We start from the raw sequence: 22,798 nt of genomic DNA, 5'->3' as shown, positions 1-22,798 counted from the left end.
GCCTGTTGTGGATGATACTCTATAACATACAATAAAAATGATTTCCTCGAAAAATAAAAAGCCAGAGACACGTAAAATACAAGCTCAAATTGTGTAGTAGCAGAATCAATAGACATAGAATTCCTATGTCATACTGAAGTAAGTTTCTAAATGCTACTCAAATTTTGTTCCTAAAATAGTTATACTTAAGCACAAGGCTTTAGAACACGGATTTTATCTTCCTTCCCCCTCTCTTTTATTTCCCATCCCCTTTACTCCAGCTCCCCACTCCGGAGCTGAACAAGTCCATTTATTGGGCAACGTTTACTCCTGGCTTCCCCTCCCACCGATGCTCTGTGAGGCCTTTTTGTAAACATAGAGGCTCTTACCCACACAGAATGGAGATGAAGGGAACACGGTAAGAAATACTTTTTTTGTTTGTTTTGACATTTATCTGCCCCATTCCCTGACCCCAAAATATTATTTTTGTCATGATCTCGCAATTCTGAGTATTAGTCGAGTCCTAAGTAGCTTTACCTAGCTATGAAAAAGTACATTTCCAAGAGGAACATTTAGATCTGCTGTTTTAATGTAAAACGCTTGTCTTTCCCATGTAAAATAATGGGACATTTTATTTTAATTTTTAAAGATTTTATTTCTTTATTGGAAAGAGAGACCATGAGCAGGAGGGGCAGAGGCAGAGGGAGAAGCAGGAGCCCGATGCAGGGCTTGATCCCAGGACCCTGAGATCCTGACCTGAGCCAAAGGCAGACGCTTAACCAACAGCCACCCGGGTGCCCCAAGGGGCAATTTATTTGTAAGATCGTTAATTCCATTAAATCATTAAATAGATTGTACTTACTTTGCTTGTAGCAGCTTTGAATTAAATTTAAAAAAGGAAGAGAATGTGAAAGTCACTCTTTCTCCCATGAAGTCCACAATAACCCGCTGACCCGGAGGAAGAGCAGAAGTGTCCTGATTTGCTTTTCTCCTGGAGTGTGCTCTGCAGGGATGATATCCCACCTCACTGAGCAATAGCTTGTCTCTGTCTCTCACTCAGGATATTTTGCTCTAGTCCATGGCGTCAGTCTGCTTATAAAGGCATTTCTACGGAAGACAGAATGTCATTGTCAAATTCTAAATCTTGGGACTGGGATGACCACCTCTGGAGATTAAAGGTAAATGAAAATTCTGCCTCTTCTTTCCCAAATTGTTTCACCTGTGAAGGTGCCCGCCTGGTTCAGAAATGTTAAAATATATTCAGAGGGAATACAGTGACTGACTATCTCGCGCCCCCGTCCCCAGCTGCTTGCGCCTGCTACCCCCAAGCCACATACTTAGTGTCCCCAGGGCCCTGGTGAAGGATGGGTGCCATGCTTCTCATCCTTTGCTGTTACAAACAGGGCTTAGGATAAAAATCCTAGTAGACTTTTCCTCTGCACATGTGGAAGAACCCTGCCTGGGGAATTGTGAGAGCCAGAGCCCCTGCATCTGCCATATTGGCGATAACGAAGTTTTATTGTCATCGTGCCATTGTCGTCGGTACAGGCTGGAGGTGCGCACGCCTGGGTGATTGTGCGATGACACAAAGGCCTTTTGCAGCTATTCCCTGGTTTGGTCCCTCACCTGCTCTGTTAGGGAGCAAGAACAGGTGTAACTACGCTCACTCACAGGAAAGGAGACGAGTCTGGTTAGTAGCAGAACTGGGACCAAATGGGCAGCAGCTCCTCCAAATCCAGGTTCCTTCCCTGTTCTCTACACAGAGCCTGTGCTTGTTCAGGGGGGTCTCTGCGGTCTGTTGGGCTGTGGTGCGTCTGTACCTCAGTGACCATGGTGTGGTGGAAGGAACGGGAGCAGAAGGCAGTGGCAGAACGTGTGCAGTGTGAGTGGAAGGCATTGGAGAAATGCCTCCTCTCGGCCCGACACCGTTTCGACTTGGTCCCGACATTTGGATTCTCCCTGCTGTCATGTAGGTGGGTTTTTAATGAATAAATCTGACATTTTTATTCCTGGGAACAAGGTACATTGAGACTTAGGTACCCCTTCCAAGAAAAAGGTTCTCTCTCAGGAGTGAGGAAGGCGAACAGCACAGGGCCAGTAAGATATTGTGGAGGTGTCTTGTTTTGTTTGATAATTATATTGGTCCAAAGGGTTTTGTTTTGTTTTAATCTAAGTTTCCTTAAACACACAGACGCACACACGCAAACCAATGCTTGTTTGCTCTTTGGACCGTAGGCCTAAGGGCCCAAATTTAGCCCACCCAGCTATTGTCGTAAATAAAGCTTTATTGCAACACAGCCACTCCCATTTAGCTGCATCTTCTCTATGGCTGCTTTACCAGCATGACAGCGGATTTGAGTAGTTACAAGAGAGGCTGTCTGGCCTGCAAAGGTAAAATATTTTCTGGTCGTTTACAGCAAGTTTGCTAATCCCTGTATTGAGAGATATGTGCTTCTCGAACAGGGCAGGGAAAATCTTGGCTGCCAGTCTCGTTGTCTCATGCACCTTCCCCCGGGATGTTCCCCCAGCTGCACCAGCAGAGGCAGCGGGTCACAAGTTTTTTGCTGCCACCATCGTGGGAGCTCGTTCTGTATGACCTCAGGGGCCCAAGACTTTGGGCAGTTGAAGGCTCCCCACTTCGGGCAGCGGGCACCAGGAGGGCCCAGGAAAGCCAGTACCATCACAGAAACAGAATAAAGGGGCAGTGAACCCCTTTAAGGGACCTCAGCTGATCGGTGTCTCCCGACTTCTGTTTTCACACAACCCAAGGATCAAGGACGCAGAGGGTGGGTCTCACCTCGGGCAGCCCGTGCTGCGGTTGGCCCTGCGGGATCCTCTTCCAGTCCAAGGGCTGTGCTTCCTCACGGCGGTCCCCAGCTGCCATCCAGGAGCCGGTCCTGTCTTCGGTGTCTTTCTTGCCTCCTGTGACTCGCCAGCTTTCAGTGAGTGGCGTGTCAGACGGGCTCAGGGAATCCCAGAGTCGAAAGTGGAAACATGTGCTGCAGCCATTTTGCTCCTTTTCGAAAGCCCAGAAAGAAGCTGTCTGTTCCTTAGAGGCTCGAGGTGTGCCTTTTGGTAGCTTTCCCTCCCCAGTGACCCCTTAGTCAGTTCTTCTGAAGGTCAAGTAGCTGATGCATGGGGAGTTCTTTTTTTTTTTTTTTTTAAAGATTTGACTTTTATTGGGGGGGGAGGGGCAGAGGCAGAGGGAGAATCTTAAGTGGACTCCCGGCTGAGCACAGAGACCAAGTGGCGCTCAATCCCAGGACCCTGAGATCGTGGCCTGAACCGAAATCATCGTCGGCCGCTCACCCGACTGAGCCAGCCAGGCGCCCCAAGGGGAAGCTCTTTATACTAAAGTAAGAAGTCCTACAGAAGATGTGGGAGTGTATGCTGTCCTTCATCTGCTTTTAATTGTTCTCATTGTCTTTGGGAATTTTAGACTCTCCTTACCCTTTCCTATCGTGGGAGTAACGTTCTGGAAGCGTGTTGTGGAGTTTCCTAACAGAAGTTACGTCCTAGTCTGCCCTAAACCTTTCCTCCCAGTAGCCTCAGCTAGCTCGTCCATCGCCGCGCTCTGCAGACGGGCAGGCATGTGTGGCAGCTCTGACAGTGAACGGTTGAGATGGGTGAGCCTATTTCTTCTGATACGTCACGAAGCAGTCCTTTTCTCTGTCCTCCTGTGTCACTCTGTCTCCCTCCCTCTCCCCCAAACCAGACCCCCTGAGATTTTCCACAAGGGGCGGGTAGCTGGACCTTTAGTTCTGACACTTACCCTTAGGGGTCACCTCCTACTAGAAAATGCTTGCTCCTGATTTCTGTCCCCATGATGCCGACCCCGGGGTCAGCGACCCCCCCATCCCTGCTTCCCATCCCTCCTGAGTTTCTAATTTAGTGGGTTAATATACATACTACATACTACCGACTACACACAGGATGCTCTTCCCTGCGCAGTTGTTCACATCAGAAACGGGGGTGTCATCCTGACCCCGGCTTTTCCTAAGGCCCAGCATGTCCCGGTGACACCACGACGGGATTCTGGCATCTGTGTTTCTCTTTGTCTTTCCCCTTTGACCAACTGGTTCTGTATTTCTGGAATAGAAGTAAGGTGGACACGAGGGTGTTAAAAGCATGCATGGCGGGGGGGATGCCGAACAGTCAGCAGGATGTGGAGCGCCTTGTTTCTTGCCAGGCCTCAGGGGTGTGAGGAGCTGTTGCAGGAGACACGCAGCGTGTGGTTGAAAGAGGCCAGAAAGGGGTGTCCTTGCAGATGGCGAGCTGAGGAGAGAATGCGTTCGAGAATCCTCCTCAGGGCTGAGTGAGTGGACACGACAGAGATGGGGGGAATGTGCTAGGAGCCCAGGGGTGACCAACCTGGGGACGCAGGTGGTGAAGCAGGGCCGGAAGTGTGTCTGTCTATGTCTGTGTCTGTGTGTCGGTCCCTGTGAGGCTCTGTGTGTGTGTGTCTGTGTCTCTGCCTCTCTGTGTGTCTCTACGTGGGGGTTTCTTTGTCTGCATGTCTATATTTTGTGCGTCTGTGTTTCTCTCTGTGTCTGTGTCTCTTCTGTCTGTGTGCCTCTGTGGGTGTTTGTGTCTCTGTGTATATGAATGTCTTTGTCTAACTCAGTGTGTATGTTTGTGTGTGCGTGTCTGTGTGTGGCTTTCACACTTTCGTTACTGCAGCCCACAGTAAAAATACATGTACAGCCCAGGCCAGGCCCCACATCTCTGTACCCGTGTCAGTAAATCAAAGGCACACCCTTGGCGCTTACTAGCGCAGGTCCTGCTGTGCGTGTGGCTTGTATATTTATTTCCTCATGAGTCCTCACAACCCCGTGAGGTGCAGTCAGTTTCTCTACTGTGCACACGAGGAAAGCTTGGCCCAGGGAGTTTAGTGACTTGCAGCGCCTCACAGCAGACACGTGGTGGATGGCATCTGACCCCCATTCCCTGGCTGCAGACGCCTGCCCTTTCCCACCCACCGTACGCGCCTCTCACAGAAAAACGTAAATGTACCACAAGACAGTGCTCGCCCTCACTGACGGGGATGCTTTGTGATGTTTGCTGTTGTATCCTATTTGATCCCGCACATGCTGGCCCCGACCCCTCCCCCGCAAACACACAATTGTTTCCTGACCCTCTCTAATCTGTCTCAGTCTGCTTTTTGGAAAATCTGTTAGCTCCTACTTCCCCAGCGCCTCTCAGTGCCTCCCCACCTCCATGCCAGTGGCTGCTCCCCCAGTTCAGGCTCCCTGTGACTTCTTCCCTGGACCTTCTTCCTGGACGGCTCTGAGAATCTCCTAACATTTGTCCTCTATCCATTCTCCACACAGAGACCAAAGTCACCTGAAAAGTACCTTTCTGACCATATCGTTCCTGATTTAAATCCCTGAAATAGCCCGTTGCTGTTTGGGGCTTAGTACTCGGTACATGAAGATGGTCAGTAAATGTATGCGGGAATACAGAATTAGCAAACTTGCTGTGTATTTTTCCTCAGGATGAAGATCTCCCATGAAAATATTTTTGAGGTCGACTTTGCAGTGATTGTCACGAGAAAGCTGCCCAGCATCCAGTAAGTGTGGCTTGGACCAGAGGACAGAGCTGGGCAGAGTCAGAGGCAGCGGTCAGGAGGGGGCCGGATGCATGCTGGAGACCTCATTTTAGGGGGCCCTCCCCTTGGACCCACTCCCCGCTTTCTTGCTGGCCCCGGGACCTCATTCCAACCTGTCGAGCAGTCTTCCACATGCAATACACTCTCCCTTGTGACTGTTCTGTCCATGAACGTCATTTCTCTGAACCTTGAAATGACCTACACTAGTTTCATGATCTGAATTGTTCTGTGTGTTTTGTCTACTTCGTTATCTCCAGGGCATAGAGAGGTGCCCAGCCCAGAGCAGATGCGTCGTCAATATTGTTTGAGCGAATGAATGGGAGGCTGAACTTAGTCATTTACTGTCTGTGAGATATTCCGGGGGCCACGCTGACCAGGTTTTAAGGAGTTTGCAGAGTTGTAGAGGGCGAGTTTGTGAATCTCTGCTGGGAGCTTTTGTAGCACCGTGTGCAATGCTTCCCTTGCATCCCCTCATTCAGTGCTCAGAGCAGCCTCGTGAATTCTGGTGGGGAAACCGAGGCTCAAAGCAGTGAAGCGAATTTCCATCATGGCACCTGTGAAGGAAGGGGCGGAGCTGAGATTTAAGCCCTGGCCTCAAGCCTGAGGGTTTGGAGGGAACTTGGAAACAAGGTTTTCACCCTTTCCAAATAGAAGAATCTGCTACAGTAAATATGCTGTTCGGTTGCCGTCTGGCATCTGAGGCTGTGCCTCTGCAGACGATGTCCTAGCCTGTTGGGACCCCGAGTGAACTAAGAGGAAGCAGGCTCTCACTGAAGCCCAGAGGTGCTTCTGGGCTGAAAAACGCATTGGCCTTTGTGTATGGTTGTTGTGATGGAGGATTCGGCTCTCTGAGGTCTGATTTTTTGCATGTCCTGGAGGAGGGAGTCATCCCATCAACGTTACTGACTTCAAGTCTGAACAGGAGTCCTTTTTTCAGTGAACTGTGAGCAATGAGCACTGTGTTAAAGATTTTGTTTGAGAAGAGGCAGGAAAGTGGAGACGACTTGGAAAACACTGGAACATCGGGAAAATCCTTGCTGACCTATCCTGAGCGATTTCTGAGTGTTCAGTATTTCATGATGAGATTGTGAGTGGGCATCCGATTCGGAGTGTCCTGCTTAGTGACCTCGCCAGAGCCCCGATCCACTGAAGTGTGAGTGCGTGTGCCGAGGGCCAGACGTCAGGAAGCAGAAGGCCCTGTGGAGTGAGTGGCCCTTGCTTTGAACAGGAGCAGGATGTATTTGCCGTTCCTGGAGTGGGTGTTTGCGGTTCTGCTGAAACTGAGCTCCTTGACTCATTTCTCTCTTTCCCATCGTCCCACAGAGTCAAGCCTTTCTTATCACAACCCATTACAGAACTACATTCGGAGGACCCACTTCAAATCGGCAAGTACCCTTAACCTACGTGGTACGATGTGCACTACAGAACGCTCTTTGCTTTTTTCCCCTTTTCCTTTTAAAAGGGGTGTGTGTGTGTCTGTCTGCACCTGTGTGTGAGCGCCCATGATGTCACACAGCATATGCTTCTGCTGATACGTTTACACTGCATCGCATTTACCGTGAAGGGATTTAAAACAGATGTCCATAGGTCCCCGTTCTTCAATCTTTACAAAACAGGTTACAGTGATTTACAACCAGTGCAAAAATAGATTTTTCCCTGAAAATCTCCGTTTCCAGCTTTCCTTGGGAACATCCAATCTGGCAGCAGCAGACCCTAACTCCTAGGTGGCTGCTTCATGGAGGAGGGCTGTCATCCTCCAGTCCCGCCCCCACTGCTCCCCGCTGTTTTGTACCTGACCTGCTCCACCTGTTATATCGCCTCCTCGGCCCCTGTGCTCTGGGTTTCCCCTCACGTTTTAAGTATGAGTGTTTCCAGCAACTCCCTGCTCACCTCTAAGCCTTTCGATCCAAGGTAAACCTCTTCCAGAATGTTCCATCATTTTCAGTCTGTGTCTGGCAGAGTATTCAGGGGGCTTACTAATAATTCAGGTCAGAGGACATGCCCAGAGAGGATGGCCTTCTGGGATGGTGGACACAGATAACACAGGAAACATGAGACAGCGAGACAGGCCTCTGTGCAACCACAGTGCCACAGTCATGCTCCTGGTGAAGAGACTCCCAGAAAGAACATCTCCCCCATCCTTCGTTTCCCTCCTACAGATTATAAGTGGAACCTGTGCAGGCTGTGCCATGTGCTGGCCTGGCTGTTTTCTCCACACTGTCGCTGTCATAACTTTCTGTATATTTGGTGAATACTTGTGTCGGAATGATTACCTATAATGAAGGAGCTAACGCTTTGCATTACCTTTGATCCATCGATGCAGAAATGTATGAAGTAGAAAGTAAAGACCCGGCATAATCTCTCCCCCCACCAAGATAACCAGTGTTCAGAGTGTTTTCTCCTATGGATGAACAGTACACCTAGAGACGGATAAATATCACACATGAAAACACAAATACAGTCCAGTGCCTGGCACCTAGAAGGGTCGGTACGTGTTTGCTGAAAGACTGTACATACACACTGAATAAATACATAGGTTGTAGTTCAATATATATTTGTTGAATGAGTGAATCTATGTTTTTCAATATAGATTTACGCGCAATTATAATAAGGTGAGTAATTTACACATCCTGTTTTCTAACTCGCTCCTTCTGTGTCCTAGTGACTCGTGGCTGTGTTTCTGTCGTCATATATAGGTCTCCCTCATTCCTGATGGCTTTCTAGTTCTCCTTGTCCCGGAAATTCCATTTTCCTTATTGTATTCAGGACCAATGGTCCTTTAGATAGCTGTGTTTTTTATGGTTTTCTGTTAAACAGTGTTGTAGAAAGCACAGGGACACGTGTGTATTTGTTGGCTTAAGGAATTGTCCCTTGCGAATTCTAATAGCTACTGCCAAACTATTCTTTGAAACCCTCTTTACAAATTTGTATTTTCATGAGAGTAGATGAGGGTTCTCTTTCCCTACACCCTCATTAACACTGGCTGTTACAATTTTTTTAATTAATAGGTTTGGCAGATGGGCAGAATTTGTTTTAAATGGGAAGTAACTTTGTGCTACTGAGATGGAATAGCTTTCCTTCCTTTTATTGGCCTGTGGGATTTCTTTATAAAATGTCCGTTGGAAATGTGTCAGTTTTTCTTTTCAGTTGGTAGGAATATTTTAGAAAATAAAGATACCTTCTTTGATAAAAGTCCCTCATCAGCCTTTTTGGGGCAGTTTTTTTGGTTAGTCCTTTGCTTGCTTTTGAACTGTGTGTTTATATCCTTTTAGGCACATTTTCTGGTCCCGTGCTTTATAGTTTCTGATCTTGCCATCATACTGTCCAGAGCTGACGACCAAGAAAGAATTCATGAGATGTCTTTGGTGTTGCAAAAAGGTGATTTTATTAAAGCATGGGGACAGGACCCATGGGTAGAAAGAGCTGTCATGGGGTCATGAGGAGTGGCCCATTATATACTTTCAAGTTGGGAGGGGGTTTGGGATAGTGTAAGTCTCTAAGGAATTTTGGAAGAAAGGTTTCCAGGACTTTGAGGGGGCTAGCTATTGTTGGCAAAAGGTCATTTATTGCTGTCTCATAAAACCTTAGTCATGAGACCCTTCAGCTATATTATCAAGTGAGGCCATATGCTTGAGGGATGATTGCGAACATGTATCTTGGGGGGGTAGAGATAAAGGAAGTTTCTAAAAAGAATTTTTGTATGTGAAAGTAGGCTTACAGGATCCCGGGAGTGGGAGCTGGGTGAGGATTGTCTTTTGCCACTACTTAGCAAAGTGTCAACACTGAGGCAGTTGAGTCCATAGAGGAATGTCCTTTGCCTGTTTCAAGGAGTTGTCAATGGGCTATAGGTAGTAGGAAATTTAATAATATCTCTTCTGCTTTGTGTCCCATATCATTTCCCCCTGAACAATTTTGACCCTTAAACCTTTAAGGTTGCTGAGGGTGGAAGGTCTCATCTTCGGTAACTTCTTCCTGCTGAATAGGGCCGTAGAGATGTCCCTACCTGTGGGTCAACGTTGGTCAGTTGGGGCTTCTACAGATATAGGAGTGATGAAGTGCAGAGAGGCAGCTGAATCCAAAGGGGACTGCAAGTGTGGATCTTCCCAAGTGGAAAGGATATCTGTTGGCTCAAAGTTATGGCAGGGAAGGAGTCTTGGCACCAAGCAGAGAGACAAGGCAGAAAACAGCAAAACACGATTAGTATAACAAAAAGAAGCCCCAATAAGAGTCCTTTGATAGTTGACAAAAGTCCCTCTCCAGTCCAGGAGTTTAGAGTATCCCTGTCAGAAAGGCAGAAATACTTTGGTGGTAATTTGGAACGTACACACAGCATTCTGTTTTTATGCTAGCACACCTGCCACCTTGTGTAGCAGTGAAGACCTCTGATGCCATTCTCTTTTGTAGAGTATCACTAGGGCTTTGACCGTGTACGTATTAAAGAGCTTCCATGTGCCAGACAACATCCTCTGGTCCCAAAGAGGAAACAAAAATGAATGTTAGGTGGTCATACCAATGTGGCCTTTTTACCAAATCAGTAGTTTGGTATAAACCCTGTATTAGCTTCCATTGGTTATTTTTGAGTATAAAGATTTTCCCCCGCATTATTAACAAGCCAATCCTGTGCATTTCTTGGTCTGAATAGACCGGACTTATGGGATTTATTGGAGTTCAGGCTGGCAAAAGAGTTAATGTTTATTTTATGCTGCGTGCTTGGCTGCACGGTCTAGTGAATTGTTTCCATATCCTTTGAAGTGAGTACAGCTCCCTCCTTAGGTGGTAGGTGTACAGCCTTAAGAGGAGTAATAATTTCAGGCCCATATTTGATTGGGGAGGTATGGCTTGATAATAATCCCCTTTTCTTCCAAATTGCTCCATGAGCATGCAGGACTAGGAAAGCATATTTGGATCAGTACAAATATAAATTTTTAAGGCTTTGGCAATTGCCAATCACGAGTGAGCACTATAGCATGCCCAGCTTTTTTTATTCCCTCTCCCATGAAACTCTTGCCATCAGGAAACCAACTGTCATCTACATTTGTGATAGGGGAATCTTTTAAATCTGGTTGACCAGAATCAAGCAGATCAATAACCTCTGAACAGTTATGCTCTGTAGAAGTACAATGGTCAGGTCCAGGCATAAGGGCAGATGGGTTTAAAGTCCGACAGGTTTTAAGTATTATTTCAGGCATATATCTGTAAGCATAACTCGGTATTTAATAAGTCGGCCTCCTCTAAGACACTCTGGACCTGATATGAAGTCATTACAGTCAGGGACTGTCCCGTAGTGAGCTTAGAGGCTCGTTTTACCAGGAGGGCTGTTGTATGCTTGGCTAAAGCCTTTACTTGCAATTTTATAGCGAAAGAGGTGGCTTCTAGAATAAATATGACTAACGGATAAAACCATCAAGAAGCCCTCTTTGAGGTCCAGCCTTAACAATGTCCCAATTATAAGGAATCTAAGGAATCACTGGCAAGTGGGAGAAGACTTGTCTCAGGAGATAAGGGCATTCCCAAGTGCATCATCCCGTCCAATCATAGGGAAAGTGGGGTCATCCATGATCTCCACGAGTCCATAGTAACCCCGCTGAGTGGGGTGTGCTCTGGCTTTTTAGGAGTGATTTTGTCATCCCAGCCACACAGAATTGGTCACGGTGATAGCTGAGTTACACAATTGTTGGGGACTCAATCCCATTTTTCAGCTGTTCAAATAATCATATGCCCATGGGGTCCTGTTATTATCCCCACAGAATAACAAGGAGATTGTCTCTACACATGAGCTACTGTAGCAATTTCTCTCAAGTTTACCTCAAGTTGTCTAGCTTAGGTAAACAACATTCAAAGACCATCAAAACTAGAATTTAACATCTGCAAAGGTATGTTATTGAAACATAATTTTTCTAAAATCACCCTCGTTTCCAGAGACAGCCAAATCAAGACTAATTTATTTGAAAAACAAGTCCAAACTTGGCCTAATTATTCACATAAGCTCAGCAAGAATAAGGATTGATCATACAGATCTTTTAGAATCTGCTTTGCTGGAACTTTTATAAGGAATCTCTAGGTTGAACTTTCAGTAGCCTCTCCAGGCCAGAAGCCAAGCCGCGTACTTGCCATCCTCTTCACGAGGTCCCCAATAGATCCTGAGGTTCCTGCACCTGCCAGGAAGTGACATTCTTTACTCACCTGGTGAGGCTGCTGGGAACTCTGTAAGCAAGGTATCAGGCCAACAGTTCCAAGGGGCTTCATGGCTCCAGGTTTCATAAAGTCGACCTTGATTCCTTAAAGCTGTCTGGTCATATCTGAGTCTATGCATGTGTCTCTCAGATAGGACATTCCAGTCAAAGCCTTGGTAAAATAACCAGTGTTTCCAATGGTGTCCTGTTACAAGGAGAACAGATTCTTGCTGAATTTATGCAAATGATTATGACCACCATGGAAGAAAGAAAACTTACTGAGACCTTTTGAATTTCAGAGGGTTCGGGTAGACAGACAAGTTAAAGACTTGAATTTGTTCACAAATGAACAAATCTTTGATCTTAAAGATACTGAATACCTGTATTTTTTTCCTAAAAGTCCTTTTTATGAACCTCCTTGAAGATGAAACTCCTTTTGCAGGAGAATAAGAACAATTATAAATGACAAACACTCAGAAATGGACATTGTTAATGATCCGAGAATTCATTATGATGCAACTGACAAGGAAACTCGGTTATTTCTGTGACACGTAACACTTCAATGGCCAGAACATCCAGTGATGATGACCGTATACCAAACAAACAAGCCTCATTAGTCAAGGAGACTCTGTTCACGATGTAAATCTTGGGGAAGTTTGTTAAAACTGTAGAAAAATTTAAGGCACATGCCTAAATAGGATGAGGGATGTTAAAGACCTGATAAAGGCATAACACAGAAACTGGTTTTTCTGGGCAAAGGGAAAACAACTATTTACTACATTTTCTTATCAAGAGCAGACCAACATAAAGTGATTTTAAACCTATGCCATTCTCTCAGCTGTAATTTTAAACACGATTTTTTATAAAATATTATTCCTAAAAATGGTGACTGTATTACTAAATTGGCCAATATACAGTTTAAAAAAAGAGCCGACCAACAATTTAAGAAAACTTGTCTTTTTGAACGGAGAGAAAGCAGACTTTCAATCTTATACCAGTATACTTTAAAATCCATTCATTTCAATCTTAGTCCATCCTGATCACGCCTAAAATCCTTTCCAAAGTTTTCCCATCATAAACCTACAACTTCCCTTTTGCATTCACATTTTGTCCCAAGCCATTTCTTTCCCAATGACCAGTCTCGTTTAGGACAAAATTACCTTCTTTTACCTTCAACAGAAATGCATTTCCATTCCTTGTGTCTTTCTTACACTTAGAGAGTTGTTTTTTCTTATTTCCAGTCTTAATTATATTTAGCAGAATTTTTCACTCTTAGTCTCCAGTGAAAACTTAGTAGTAACCGGTTGTGAACTGTTTTCACCAGAACTGTTTAGATGGCAATTTTATGATCCAGTTAAACACAAAGCATGTTTACCAACAGACCCAAATATTCTTAGTTTCTTTGCAATAAAAAGTCAAAAGCACAAACCTACATCTAGTACTCAATGCTTTTTTAGCATTTTATCCTATTTGGAAAAGACCTAGATATCCAATGAATTTAATCCCATTTATCATCCAAGCAAAACTTTAAAGTTTCAGGTTACCAAAGACTTTGAAAGCTATCTTAACAATTACCTATGAAAACTCTGATGAACAACGAACCATCATTTTAGTCATCTTTTTACTAACAAATAACATGAGCTTATTTGACCTGCAGCAAACCTCGATAGAATAAAAGTTTCATGTTTAGTGCTGATAACTTTAAAGACATGTCTATCTTAATTAAACCATCACACTTAAATACTGAATTATGTTCCACCTGGATCCTCCCTATTGCCCCTTTTTACCTGAGACGCTGGTGGGGGAATCTGGAGTGGGCAATGTTAGGTCTTCTTCGTTCCTTGATAGGGTAGGAGGAGAAGCCAATGGTGCTGGAGGCACCGAGGATGGTTTAGAAGCCAGTTATGCAGGCTGCACCCAAGGTGGTGCAGCAACGGCAGGTGGGGGAGACAGAAGAGGTGAAGTGCTGCCAGAAGACAGAGAAAGGGTTCCCAGCTGCAGAGCTCAGCAGCTCCAACAGAGGAGCAGACGCCATGTTTTCCCACCAACAAGGGGGAACAGGCAGTCCATGCCAGGCTGGAGAAGACAAGGAATCTCCCTGAAACAAAGGGCGTTTCAGCAGCAGCTTGGGAAGGTTCCTTAAAGTCCCCATCCGGAGGCAGACTAACCACAACTGGCTCCAATTACAGCCATTAACCTGGGAAAAGAGGGAGAAGCCCCCACATCTATTAGGAGGAGGAATAGTGAGAAAGTCGAGTCCCCTTCGTCTGGGATGGCCTGTGTCTCCTCCAGCAGCCTAGGTCTACTCAGATAATTATCATCCAATATGTTGGGAGGGAGTTTACTAGCCAGACATGGGCAAACACATTCTGCCCTGTTCCCTGCAGAGGAGAGCTGACAGATCCTACTGAGGGCATGCAGTGTTATAGGAGATAAGTCCTTTCCTAAATTTTACAATCTGAATTGTTTCCAGTTAAAAGTCATCCTAAGGAAGAGTCCTTGGGAACTGAAGAAGCCTACCGAGGCCATGCTCCCAGGAAAGTAAAGAAGGTCCGTTACCAAATCCCCCCCATCCCAGATGGCGTCCCACGCAGGATGTCAGAGGTTCCGTGTGTCAAAAGCGACCAGAGGCATCCCTCAAACAAAGAATCGCTATTGATCACCATCCTGCCTTTACCACGAAGGCATTCGGAAGAATGCCGGTGTCCCTCGCCTTCCCATGCAGTGGCATGTTAGGCTACCAATAGGTGCCTGGTGAATGGACTGAAATACCATGCCCTACAGTCCTGTGCCCTGAAGGTAGTGTTATTGCCCTGCCATTTTTAACCCATGGAAAACACTAGAAAAGTTTTACAAGGGGCTTACCCAATTTTGTAATTTAAGTCGTTAATAAAGGACATTGACAGAAAACAGTAAAGACAGAAATCCATCATAGTCTAAGGGACATTCCAACACATGTGGTCTTTAGAGCCAACTTCCCTAAGAAATGGTCCCCAGTTGGGTTTTAGTTCAGTCGGCTACTGGTTTCGGCCAGCTCCCAGTGGAGATCCCACGGCCAGAAGCTACTAGACTAGGGATGTGGAGGGGATCACATTAGATCAATCAGGAGTACACCTCACAGGAGTCTTAAGATTGGCAGCCGTGGGGCGCCTGGGTGGCGCAGCGGTTAAGCGTCTGCCTTCGGCTCAGGGCGTGATCCCGGCGTTCTGGGATCGAGCCCCACATCAGGCTCCTCTGCTATGAGCCTGCTTCTTCCTCTCCCACTCCCCCTGCTTGCGTTCCCTCTCTTGCTGGCCGTCTCTATCTCTGTCGAATAAATAAATAAAATCTTAAAAAAAAAAAAAAAAAAAAAAAGATTGGCAGCCGTGCTAGTCACTTAAATGGCTGTCCCCTGCACAAGACAGACAACTTGGTATAAGGATGGGAATAAAGAGAGGGCATCCAGTTTCTGGGTCTTTTTACCATCCCGGCCAGGGTACTAACTTCCAGCCAAAAAGGCAGGCTTTCTCTTCCCTGTAGAATAGCCACGGGCTAGAGGATTGCAGCCGGACCTATCGACAGGAAAGTGTTTCTATAAGACCGGACTCCTTCAAGAGCCCCTGGAATGAGAGTAAAGGAAGAAAAAGTACTCACCAAGATGAGACTCTGGACTCGAGCCCCATGATCGGGCACCATATGATGTAGGAAAGACATTAGGGTTAGAAGCTGATAGCCAGGACAGAATTCTTGAGATGTCTTTGGTGCTGCAAAAAGGTGGTTTTATTAAAGCACGGGGACAGGACCCGTGGGCAGAGAGACCTGCCATGAGATCATGAGGAGTGGCCCATTACATACTTTCAAGTTGGGAGGGGGTTTGGGATAGTGTAAGTCTCTAAGGAATTTTGGAAGAAAGGTTTCCAGGACTTTGAGGGGGCTAGCTATTGTTGGCAAAAGGTCATTTATTACCGTCAAATAAAACCTTAGTCATGAGACTCTTCAGCTGTATATCAGTGGGCCATATGCTTGAGGGATGATTCCCAACATGTATCTTGGGGGATAGAGATAAAGGAAATTTCCAAAATAATGTTTATACATTAAAATAGGCTTATAGGATCCTGTGAGTGGGAGTTGGGCTAGGACTGTCTTTTGCCCTTAGCAAAGTGTCAACACCGAGGCAGTTGAGTCCCTAGAGGAATGTCCCTTGCCTGTTGCAAGGAGTTATCAATGGGCTGTAGGTAGTAGGAAATTTATTAATTTCTCTTCTGCTTTGTTTCCCACATCACATTTCACCTCACTTAAAAAAAAATAAGGTTGTGTGGAAAGCACACACCACAGGAGTTTGCATATGGTGATACCACTTAGGGGGGAAGTGGAGGGCCAGGTGCATTTTCCATCGGCAGGCATGCACTTGGGGCCCACCTGGGACAGCCACCCAAGCAGGGGGAGAAGGGGAAGGAGCGCAGCTCTGGTATGGGAAGTTGTGGGGATAAGCAGAGAGGACCAAGACCAGTGGCCAGAGCTGGCCTACTGAAGGCCCCAGGTCTTGACCTTTCCTAGCCACCTGGCCTGCAGTGGTTGGGTACCACATGAGCGTTGCCCACAATTGCCTGCTGTCTTTTGATTCTAGGCCTCCTGTGGGCAGCAGTACTGGGACACGTGGTGGGGTAGTCCGACTGCACTGGATTCATTTCGCAGAGCAGACCAGGTCAGTTTTATGACCCACAGAGATGCTGCCTTGGGTTGGTGGCCTGGGCTCTGGCCTAGGCCATTCCCTGGGGGAAGTGGATGGCAGTGAGACTTCTTTCACCAGCCACATCGCTTTCACTGGACATGTGCTGAGAAAGGGAACTTTCCATGGCAATGACATGGACTTTGCTTATGTCATTGCATCCCAGACACAAATCAATAGACTCCTCAAGGACATTGAAACACTGAAGGCTGAAGTGAGACAATGGAAGCATTTGTTCCAGTCTTCATCCCAGGGACCAAAGAGCTTAGACTCAAATGAAATTTGGAAACTGAAGACCACCATCAGGGACCTAGAACAACAACGGATGAGGGAGCTAGACGAACACCAACTTGAAGTAGCAGTGTTACAGAATATCCACCAGAAGCAACTGGCAGACGTCATTGACAGGCACCGCAAACAACTATGCGAGTATGAACAATGGATCGAAGACCTCCAACATCAAGAGTCTCCCGGGAATGGGAAAGATGACTTACTTCAAGAAAGGGAAACTGAGCTTAGAAGGATGGAGCAACAACTTGCAGAGACGGAGCGGCTGGACGACAATCTGAACAACGTTGCTTCTGATCTCAGAGCAGAAAACCAGAAGTTGGTTTTGGCACTCCAAGATGTAAGACACCAGCTGGAAGAATCGATTCTCCGGAACAACGAGGAGTGTCTGGAAAACAACATTGCTGTGAGGGCTTTAAAGATCAAAAAAGGGCGGTTAGTAGCAAAATTGTGTCGGACTGAGAAGAAGGCGTTGGAAGAGAAGAGGAAGTACAAGCAAACCATCAAGAAATTGTTACCTTTAGAGCATGCACGTTTGATCCAACTCATGCAAGAGAAAGACCTGGAACTATTCCACCTCCAAAAGAAGATCGAGCAGATGGACGCCGACCACAGAGAAACCAAGGACATGCTGTCCTCTGCTTTGGAGGAGCAGAAGCAATTGACACAGGTCATTAAAGAAAAAGCCTCAAGAAGCAATGACCTTTTAGAGCAAACCGTGGAGGACAAAGACATGCGTCTCACCTCCGTGACCGCCGAAAATCATCATCTGAAAGAAGAACTGGAGCGCCTGAGACAACAGAGTCGCCCTGTACCTGACCCTAAAATCCTCGAACTGGAGTGTGAAGTCTTCCAACTGAACGAGTTAAAAGATGACCTCGAGGAGGAAGTAAAGGAACAACAGAAGATCATTCACAACCAGCAGCAGGGGAAGATAAGACTGCTTCAGTCTCTACAGGAGCAGAGGCAGAAAGTGGACCATCTTCAATCCCAGCAGGAGCAGCTGCATATTGAACGCGCTCAGCTCCTTGCAGCGAAAGACCAGGGGATTCAGAATTTGCAGGACCTCACAGACCAAATGAAAGCCCAGCTACCTGACAAAAGCCAGCACATTCCAGCAGAGCACTGTGACGACGTTCAAGTCACAAGCAGTCAGCCTCTTCCTGGAGAGAACGGAAGTGAAAAAGTATGATTTATTATTAAGTCAAGAAGAGGAAGAACTTAAACTATCAAGGAGCAAGAAGTCATTGCCAGCTACAGGAAACATCAGTTTGGATTCAGAAGTCAATCAAGGCAACTAGGCGTGGAATCAGCCTTCGGAAAAGGAGAAATAGTGGAAGAAGCCAAGATCCCAAGGCCGCGCCAACGCACTGTGGGCATTGGACCCTGCTCCACCTCTCAATGAGTATCTTGTGAGTTAATGTCTTTACCATTTAAACCAAATGGAGGGGCACCGGGTAGGCTCAGTCGGTTGAGAGGCCAACTCTTGTTTTCGGCTCAGGTCATGATCTCAGGGTCCTGGGATCGAGCCCTGTGTCATGCTCCTCACTCAGCAAGGGGGCTGTTCCAGGATTCTCTCTCCCTCTACTCCCCCCCCCACTCTCTCGCTCTCTCTCAAATAAATCAACCTTTTAAAAAAGTAATAAACCAAATGGAGTTGGTCTTCTGTTACTTACACCCTGAAACATCCTAAGTGATATCCTGAGCACATTAGCTCATTTCCATTTGCTTGAGGAGTAAGCTGAAAGGGGTAGAGGTTGCCTGTGTGTGTGTGTGCGCGCGATGTCACCCAGCTCAGTCTGAGCTCCCAGAAGCACATAGATATTATATCTTCTCTTCATATCCACTGACAGGGCTTACTGCTGCCTTGAGTACAGTTGGTGCTAATCCTGTACGAACATGTCCTCCCCCGTCTCCCACAGACAGCCATGTGCCCACATCCACAGACACCCATAAGGAAGCACATACCTTCGGCTACTCAAGGCAGTAACTCAACACAGAAACACACAGCGTATGCATTAAGGGACACAGTTACCTACAAGACCAGACTGTCCCAAGGAAAACCGACCCACAGAGTTTTACACGGGTGAACAGGCTCTGTTGTTTGAAACAGTGCTTTTCAAACAAAGAATTGTTATCCATCCATATCATAAAATCAACGTAGTAGTCTGCAAATCCCCATCTTAGAAAATGCTGTCAACCAGAGTAAATAGAAAATATCCGTATCCATTACACACTGTAAGAGTTAAAGACTGTTTTCTGAAGCTTTTGTTGAAGTGTGTGTTCAGGGTATAAGTGCCATGAAAAATCTGTTCTCCAAACAAAACAAAATGCATAGTTACCAGAGGGAAAGGGGGAGGATGGGTGAAATTGGTGAAGGGGATTAAGACGTACAAACTTCCAGTTAGAGAAATAACACAAAAACAAAAGCAGATGTTGGAATATTGTAAATAATATAGTAACAACTGTACCGTAACAGTGACTGTATTGAGTTGTGGTGAGCGCTTAGTAATGTACAGACTTATCGAATCACTATGTTGCACACCTGGAAGTGACATAACATTGTACAGATCAACGATACTTCAGTAATTAAAAGAAAATTGTGTTCTCACTGTTGGTGGTTTGATGAGCACTGTCCTCAGAGGCATCATCTAGTGCCATCTAGTGGTAAAAGCCACATCTGCAGTTGAAGCAAGAACCACAGACCAGTGATGAGAACAGTCCTCAAACATGGATGTCTGGTTGGAAGGAACATTCCAAATGACCGGCCAACCCTGACATCCGGTGCAAGAACCCTTCAACAACACCAAGCCACTCCCTGAGCACGCCCCACAAAGAAGGCACTCGCTCCACCACTCAGCAGCTCTACCTGCTGAAAAGCTGACCAAGCTGCCTTCCTCTAGGAGCTCCTCCCTGTACTTCCTACTGCCCTCTCCTGGATGACAAGGAGCAGCTGCTGCATTCGCCCTCAGTTTAACACTATGGATCCAGTTCAAGCAATACCTGTTGAGTATCTGCTAAGTGCCAGGCATTGGGGATACCGTGGGGAGCCCGGGAAGAGCAAACACAAAGAGACATAAGAGCTTATGCCAGATGAAGGACAACAGCATGGGGGATGGAAGGACCTGCACTAGAGAAGGTAAAAGGGAGGCCTCCCTGAAAAGGGAAGGCCACGTGGAGCCCCACAGAATCGGAGAGAGCTGTGCAAAAGGCATTCCAGACAGGACACACAACAGATAGAAATGCTCTGGGGCAGGAAGCGCCTTGGAATGTTCCAGTAGCAGAAGGCAGGCAGGGAGGCTGAAGAACAGCAGAGAAACAGGAGAAACCTCAGAGATTTCTGGGGTGTGTACGTATGTGTTTTAACTTCTCTGTTTAAAATTTTTCTAGACTAACCATATGTCATATTTCATTCTAAGACACCATCGACTGCAAGACTGAGAAAAGAAGAAACACTGCCAGTGTTTTTATTGCTTAGAATTCTAATTTTGTGTTTATGAAAAAGCCCTTTTAGACTTATTTGAACAGAATGAAAGGAAAAAGATGAGTGACATGGGTTGGTTAGGTCTTCCCTTTCAGGATATCTGGGAGTTTCCACCCAGCATTGACCTTCGTGCAGCCAAGCACACTGGCGAGGCTGCGCTTCTGAAGAGATCGCCATCATCGGCTCTGAGATTTCCTTCAAGCTCCCGACCCTCCAGGTGTAGGCTGTGTTACTGAGTTTTTCTTGGTCTGACCAGAAGGTATCGATGGATGGTTCTCGAACAGCAATTAGGATTTGTGCCCCTTCTTCAAATGGCCCCTAGATGGTACGTGGACTGAAGCAGCCAGGGGCTGTGAGTGCAGCGGTCCAACCACTCCACGAGGAAGACTGAGCACGTCCATGTGCACACGTAATGACAACTCTAACACGATGCTCCAGTGACTGCAGGACACACCAGGAAGAAATCAGGGGCGCCTGGGTGGCACAGTCTGTTGGGCAGCCGACCCCTGGTTGTGGCTCAGATTGTGATCTCAGACTCTTGAGATTGAGGCCCATGTCTGGCTCTGCAATGGGCGTGGAGCCTGCTTGGGATCTTTCTCTCTCCCCTGCCCTCCCCACCACTGCTCACATGTGTTCTCACTCTCTCTCTCAGAAAGTTAAATAAATATACATTGAAATAAAGTGCAAAGAATGAAAGATTTCAGATTTAGAAAGACCTTTTAACAGCGTTCATTCAATCCACTATTGCCCTGAAATGTTCATGACATTCACATACCACCTGCTGCATTTAATAGTCCTTTAGATCAACTCACTTCTTTTAGCACCCAGCTCTGACGTGCTACCTAATATTTTCTTCTAACACACCCTGTAATCAATACCTTTGAAAATGTAACACATGTACCGGGGTGCCACCTAAAGTCATCTCACATTCCTCCCATGGGAAACGCGGATCTGGTCCAGCCACCTGTTCATTCAAAAAGCACTGACTGACTTTGCCCTATCGGCAGGAGTGTCACCTGCAACAGTGGGAACTTGCCAGGAGAGGTGTGACATGCCCTCCAGCGGGCAGTTCTTCGTCTGAGGGAATGGGAAGGCGCCCTCCCCGCTCTCCCAGCCAGTGAGGGTCGAGGCTGGGGCTGCTTCATTTCACTTCTAATCAACAGTGCTGAGTGCTGACTCCAGTGCCAGGCATTACTCCGCATGCTGGACAAACAGGAACATGTACAACCCTCGGAAGCAGCCTATGTGGAAGGCACCGCTTTACAGACAGAGGTCAAGGCTGTTTCCTCAAGCTGTGCAACCTTGCAGGAAACTTCATTCTATTGCTTTTCAAACCTACTTAGCCACTTGGACTGCCATCCCTCCCCCAACACTTCAGTTGCGCAAACGGTGTCTGTGTGGATGTGTGTGTGTATTTATACGCAGGGTACGTACATATATACGTACCTACAATGTATATTTATGCAATTGCAAAAATCAATCCGATACTCTTAGCATCGGTTTTCAAGTTTGGAATGTTAACTGCAGGCTGCATACTGGCCTGTAAGATATTGCTCTACCTCTCATTTTTATCGTTGTTCTTTTGCATGGACTAGTCTCAGTGTTTGGTTTCTATTTCTTGTTTGTTTCGTTCTTGGTTATAAATGGAAGGCAGGAAGCAAAGTCTTAAGGGCAATAAACTTTGTACCTACACAGACTTTCAGTTTGTTTCCCTTCTTGTGAGCACCGTTGCTTTCCTCAGCAGATCTGCAAGGCCTTAAGTGTTTAATTATCTTAAAAAGCAAAAAGAAAACACTATGAAAAACAGGGGCACTGTGTGGCTCAATTGATTACGTGTCTGACTCTTGATTTTGGCCCAGGTCATGACCTCAGGGTCGTGAGATCGAGCCCCGTGATCAGGCTCCATGCTCAGTGCAGACTGTGCTTGTCCCTCTGCCCTCCCCCCCATCCCGATCTTTCTCTCTCTCTCTCAAATAAATAAATAAATATTAAAAAACAAAAACAAAAAACAGCACTGGGACTAACATAATCAAAAATTCAAAAAAAAAAAAAAAAAAAACCACTGGGCCTCAATTAATTAAGACTCAAAGGTATCTTTTCCTCCCAAGGAAGCTACTGGAATTGCCTTCTGGCTTCATCTAACAGCCAATTACTTCACAAGGATTAATAGGATCTAAAATCTACTCTCTCTATTGCAAGTAGTCTCTGAGCACTGTAGAAGACATTAATGGAAAAAGAACCAACATTCACAAGAGGGATGAGGAGGAGAAGCCAATCAGAAAGTTCTTGTGGTACAATGTCTCATATCTGTCTTAAGCAATAAAAAAAAAAACCAGATAATGCAGAATAGAATAATAGGACGCCATGGATCTGAGTAATGATCTAAAGTCCTTTTGGAAAAAATAAAACTTTTTTTTTTAAAGATTTTATTTATTTATTTGACACAGAGAGACAGCCAGCGAGAGAGGGAACACAAGCAGGGGGAGTGGGAGAGAAAGAAGCAGGCTCCCAGCGCAAGAGCCCGACGTGGGGCATGATCCCAGAACTCCGGGATCACG

At 46.2% G+C, this 22,798-nt stretch overlaps 1 protein-coding gene across 6 annotated transcripts; it reads left to right on the top strand.

Annotated features, from left to right (window-relative positions):
• The first annotated feature begins 408 nt into the window (after window positions 1-408).
• On the top strand, window positions 409-22,193 carry LOC123778856 (thyroid receptor-interacting protein 11-like). Of its 6 annotated transcripts, XR_015727429.1 has the most exons (5): window positions 1,173-1,952; window positions 5,474-5,548; window positions 6,911-6,972; window positions 8,860-8,965; window positions 16,367-22,193. XR_015727429.1 is itself a non-coding variant. In XM_087869589.1 (4 exons), the coding sequence occupies exon 4, from the start codon at window positions 16,467-16,469 to the stop codon at window positions 17,946-17,948; it is 1,482 nt and encodes a 493-aa protein (XP_087725715.1). In that variant the 5' UTR covers window positions 409-1,157; window positions 5,474-5,548; window positions 6,911-6,972; window positions 8,860-16,466; the 3' UTR covers window positions 17,949-22,193. The 6 variants fall into 6 exon arrangements, 5 of the variants coding, with proteins under 5 accessions (XP_087725715.1, XP_087725723.1, XP_087725722.1 ...); XM_087869589.1 differs by lacking the exon at window positions 1,173-1,952 and adding an exon at window positions 409-1,157 and having other exon boundaries at window positions 8,860-22,193; XM_087869597.1 differs by lacking the exon at window positions 16,367-22,193 and having other exon boundaries at window positions 8,860-15,114.
• The last annotated feature ends 605 nt before the right edge of the window (window positions 22,194-22,798 follow it).

This window comes from Ursus americanus, chromosome 2 (genome assembly GCF_024610735.1).
Source record: "Ursus americanus isolate L20-20 chromosome 2, mUrsAme1.1.p, whole genome shotgun sequence".
NCBI classification, from domain to species: Eukaryota; Metazoa; Chordata; class Mammalia; order Carnivora; family Ursidae; genus Ursus; species Ursus americanus.
The sequence above is the reverse complement of the archived record's forward strand: the minus strand, read 5'-3'. Positions and strand labels throughout refer to the sequence as shown.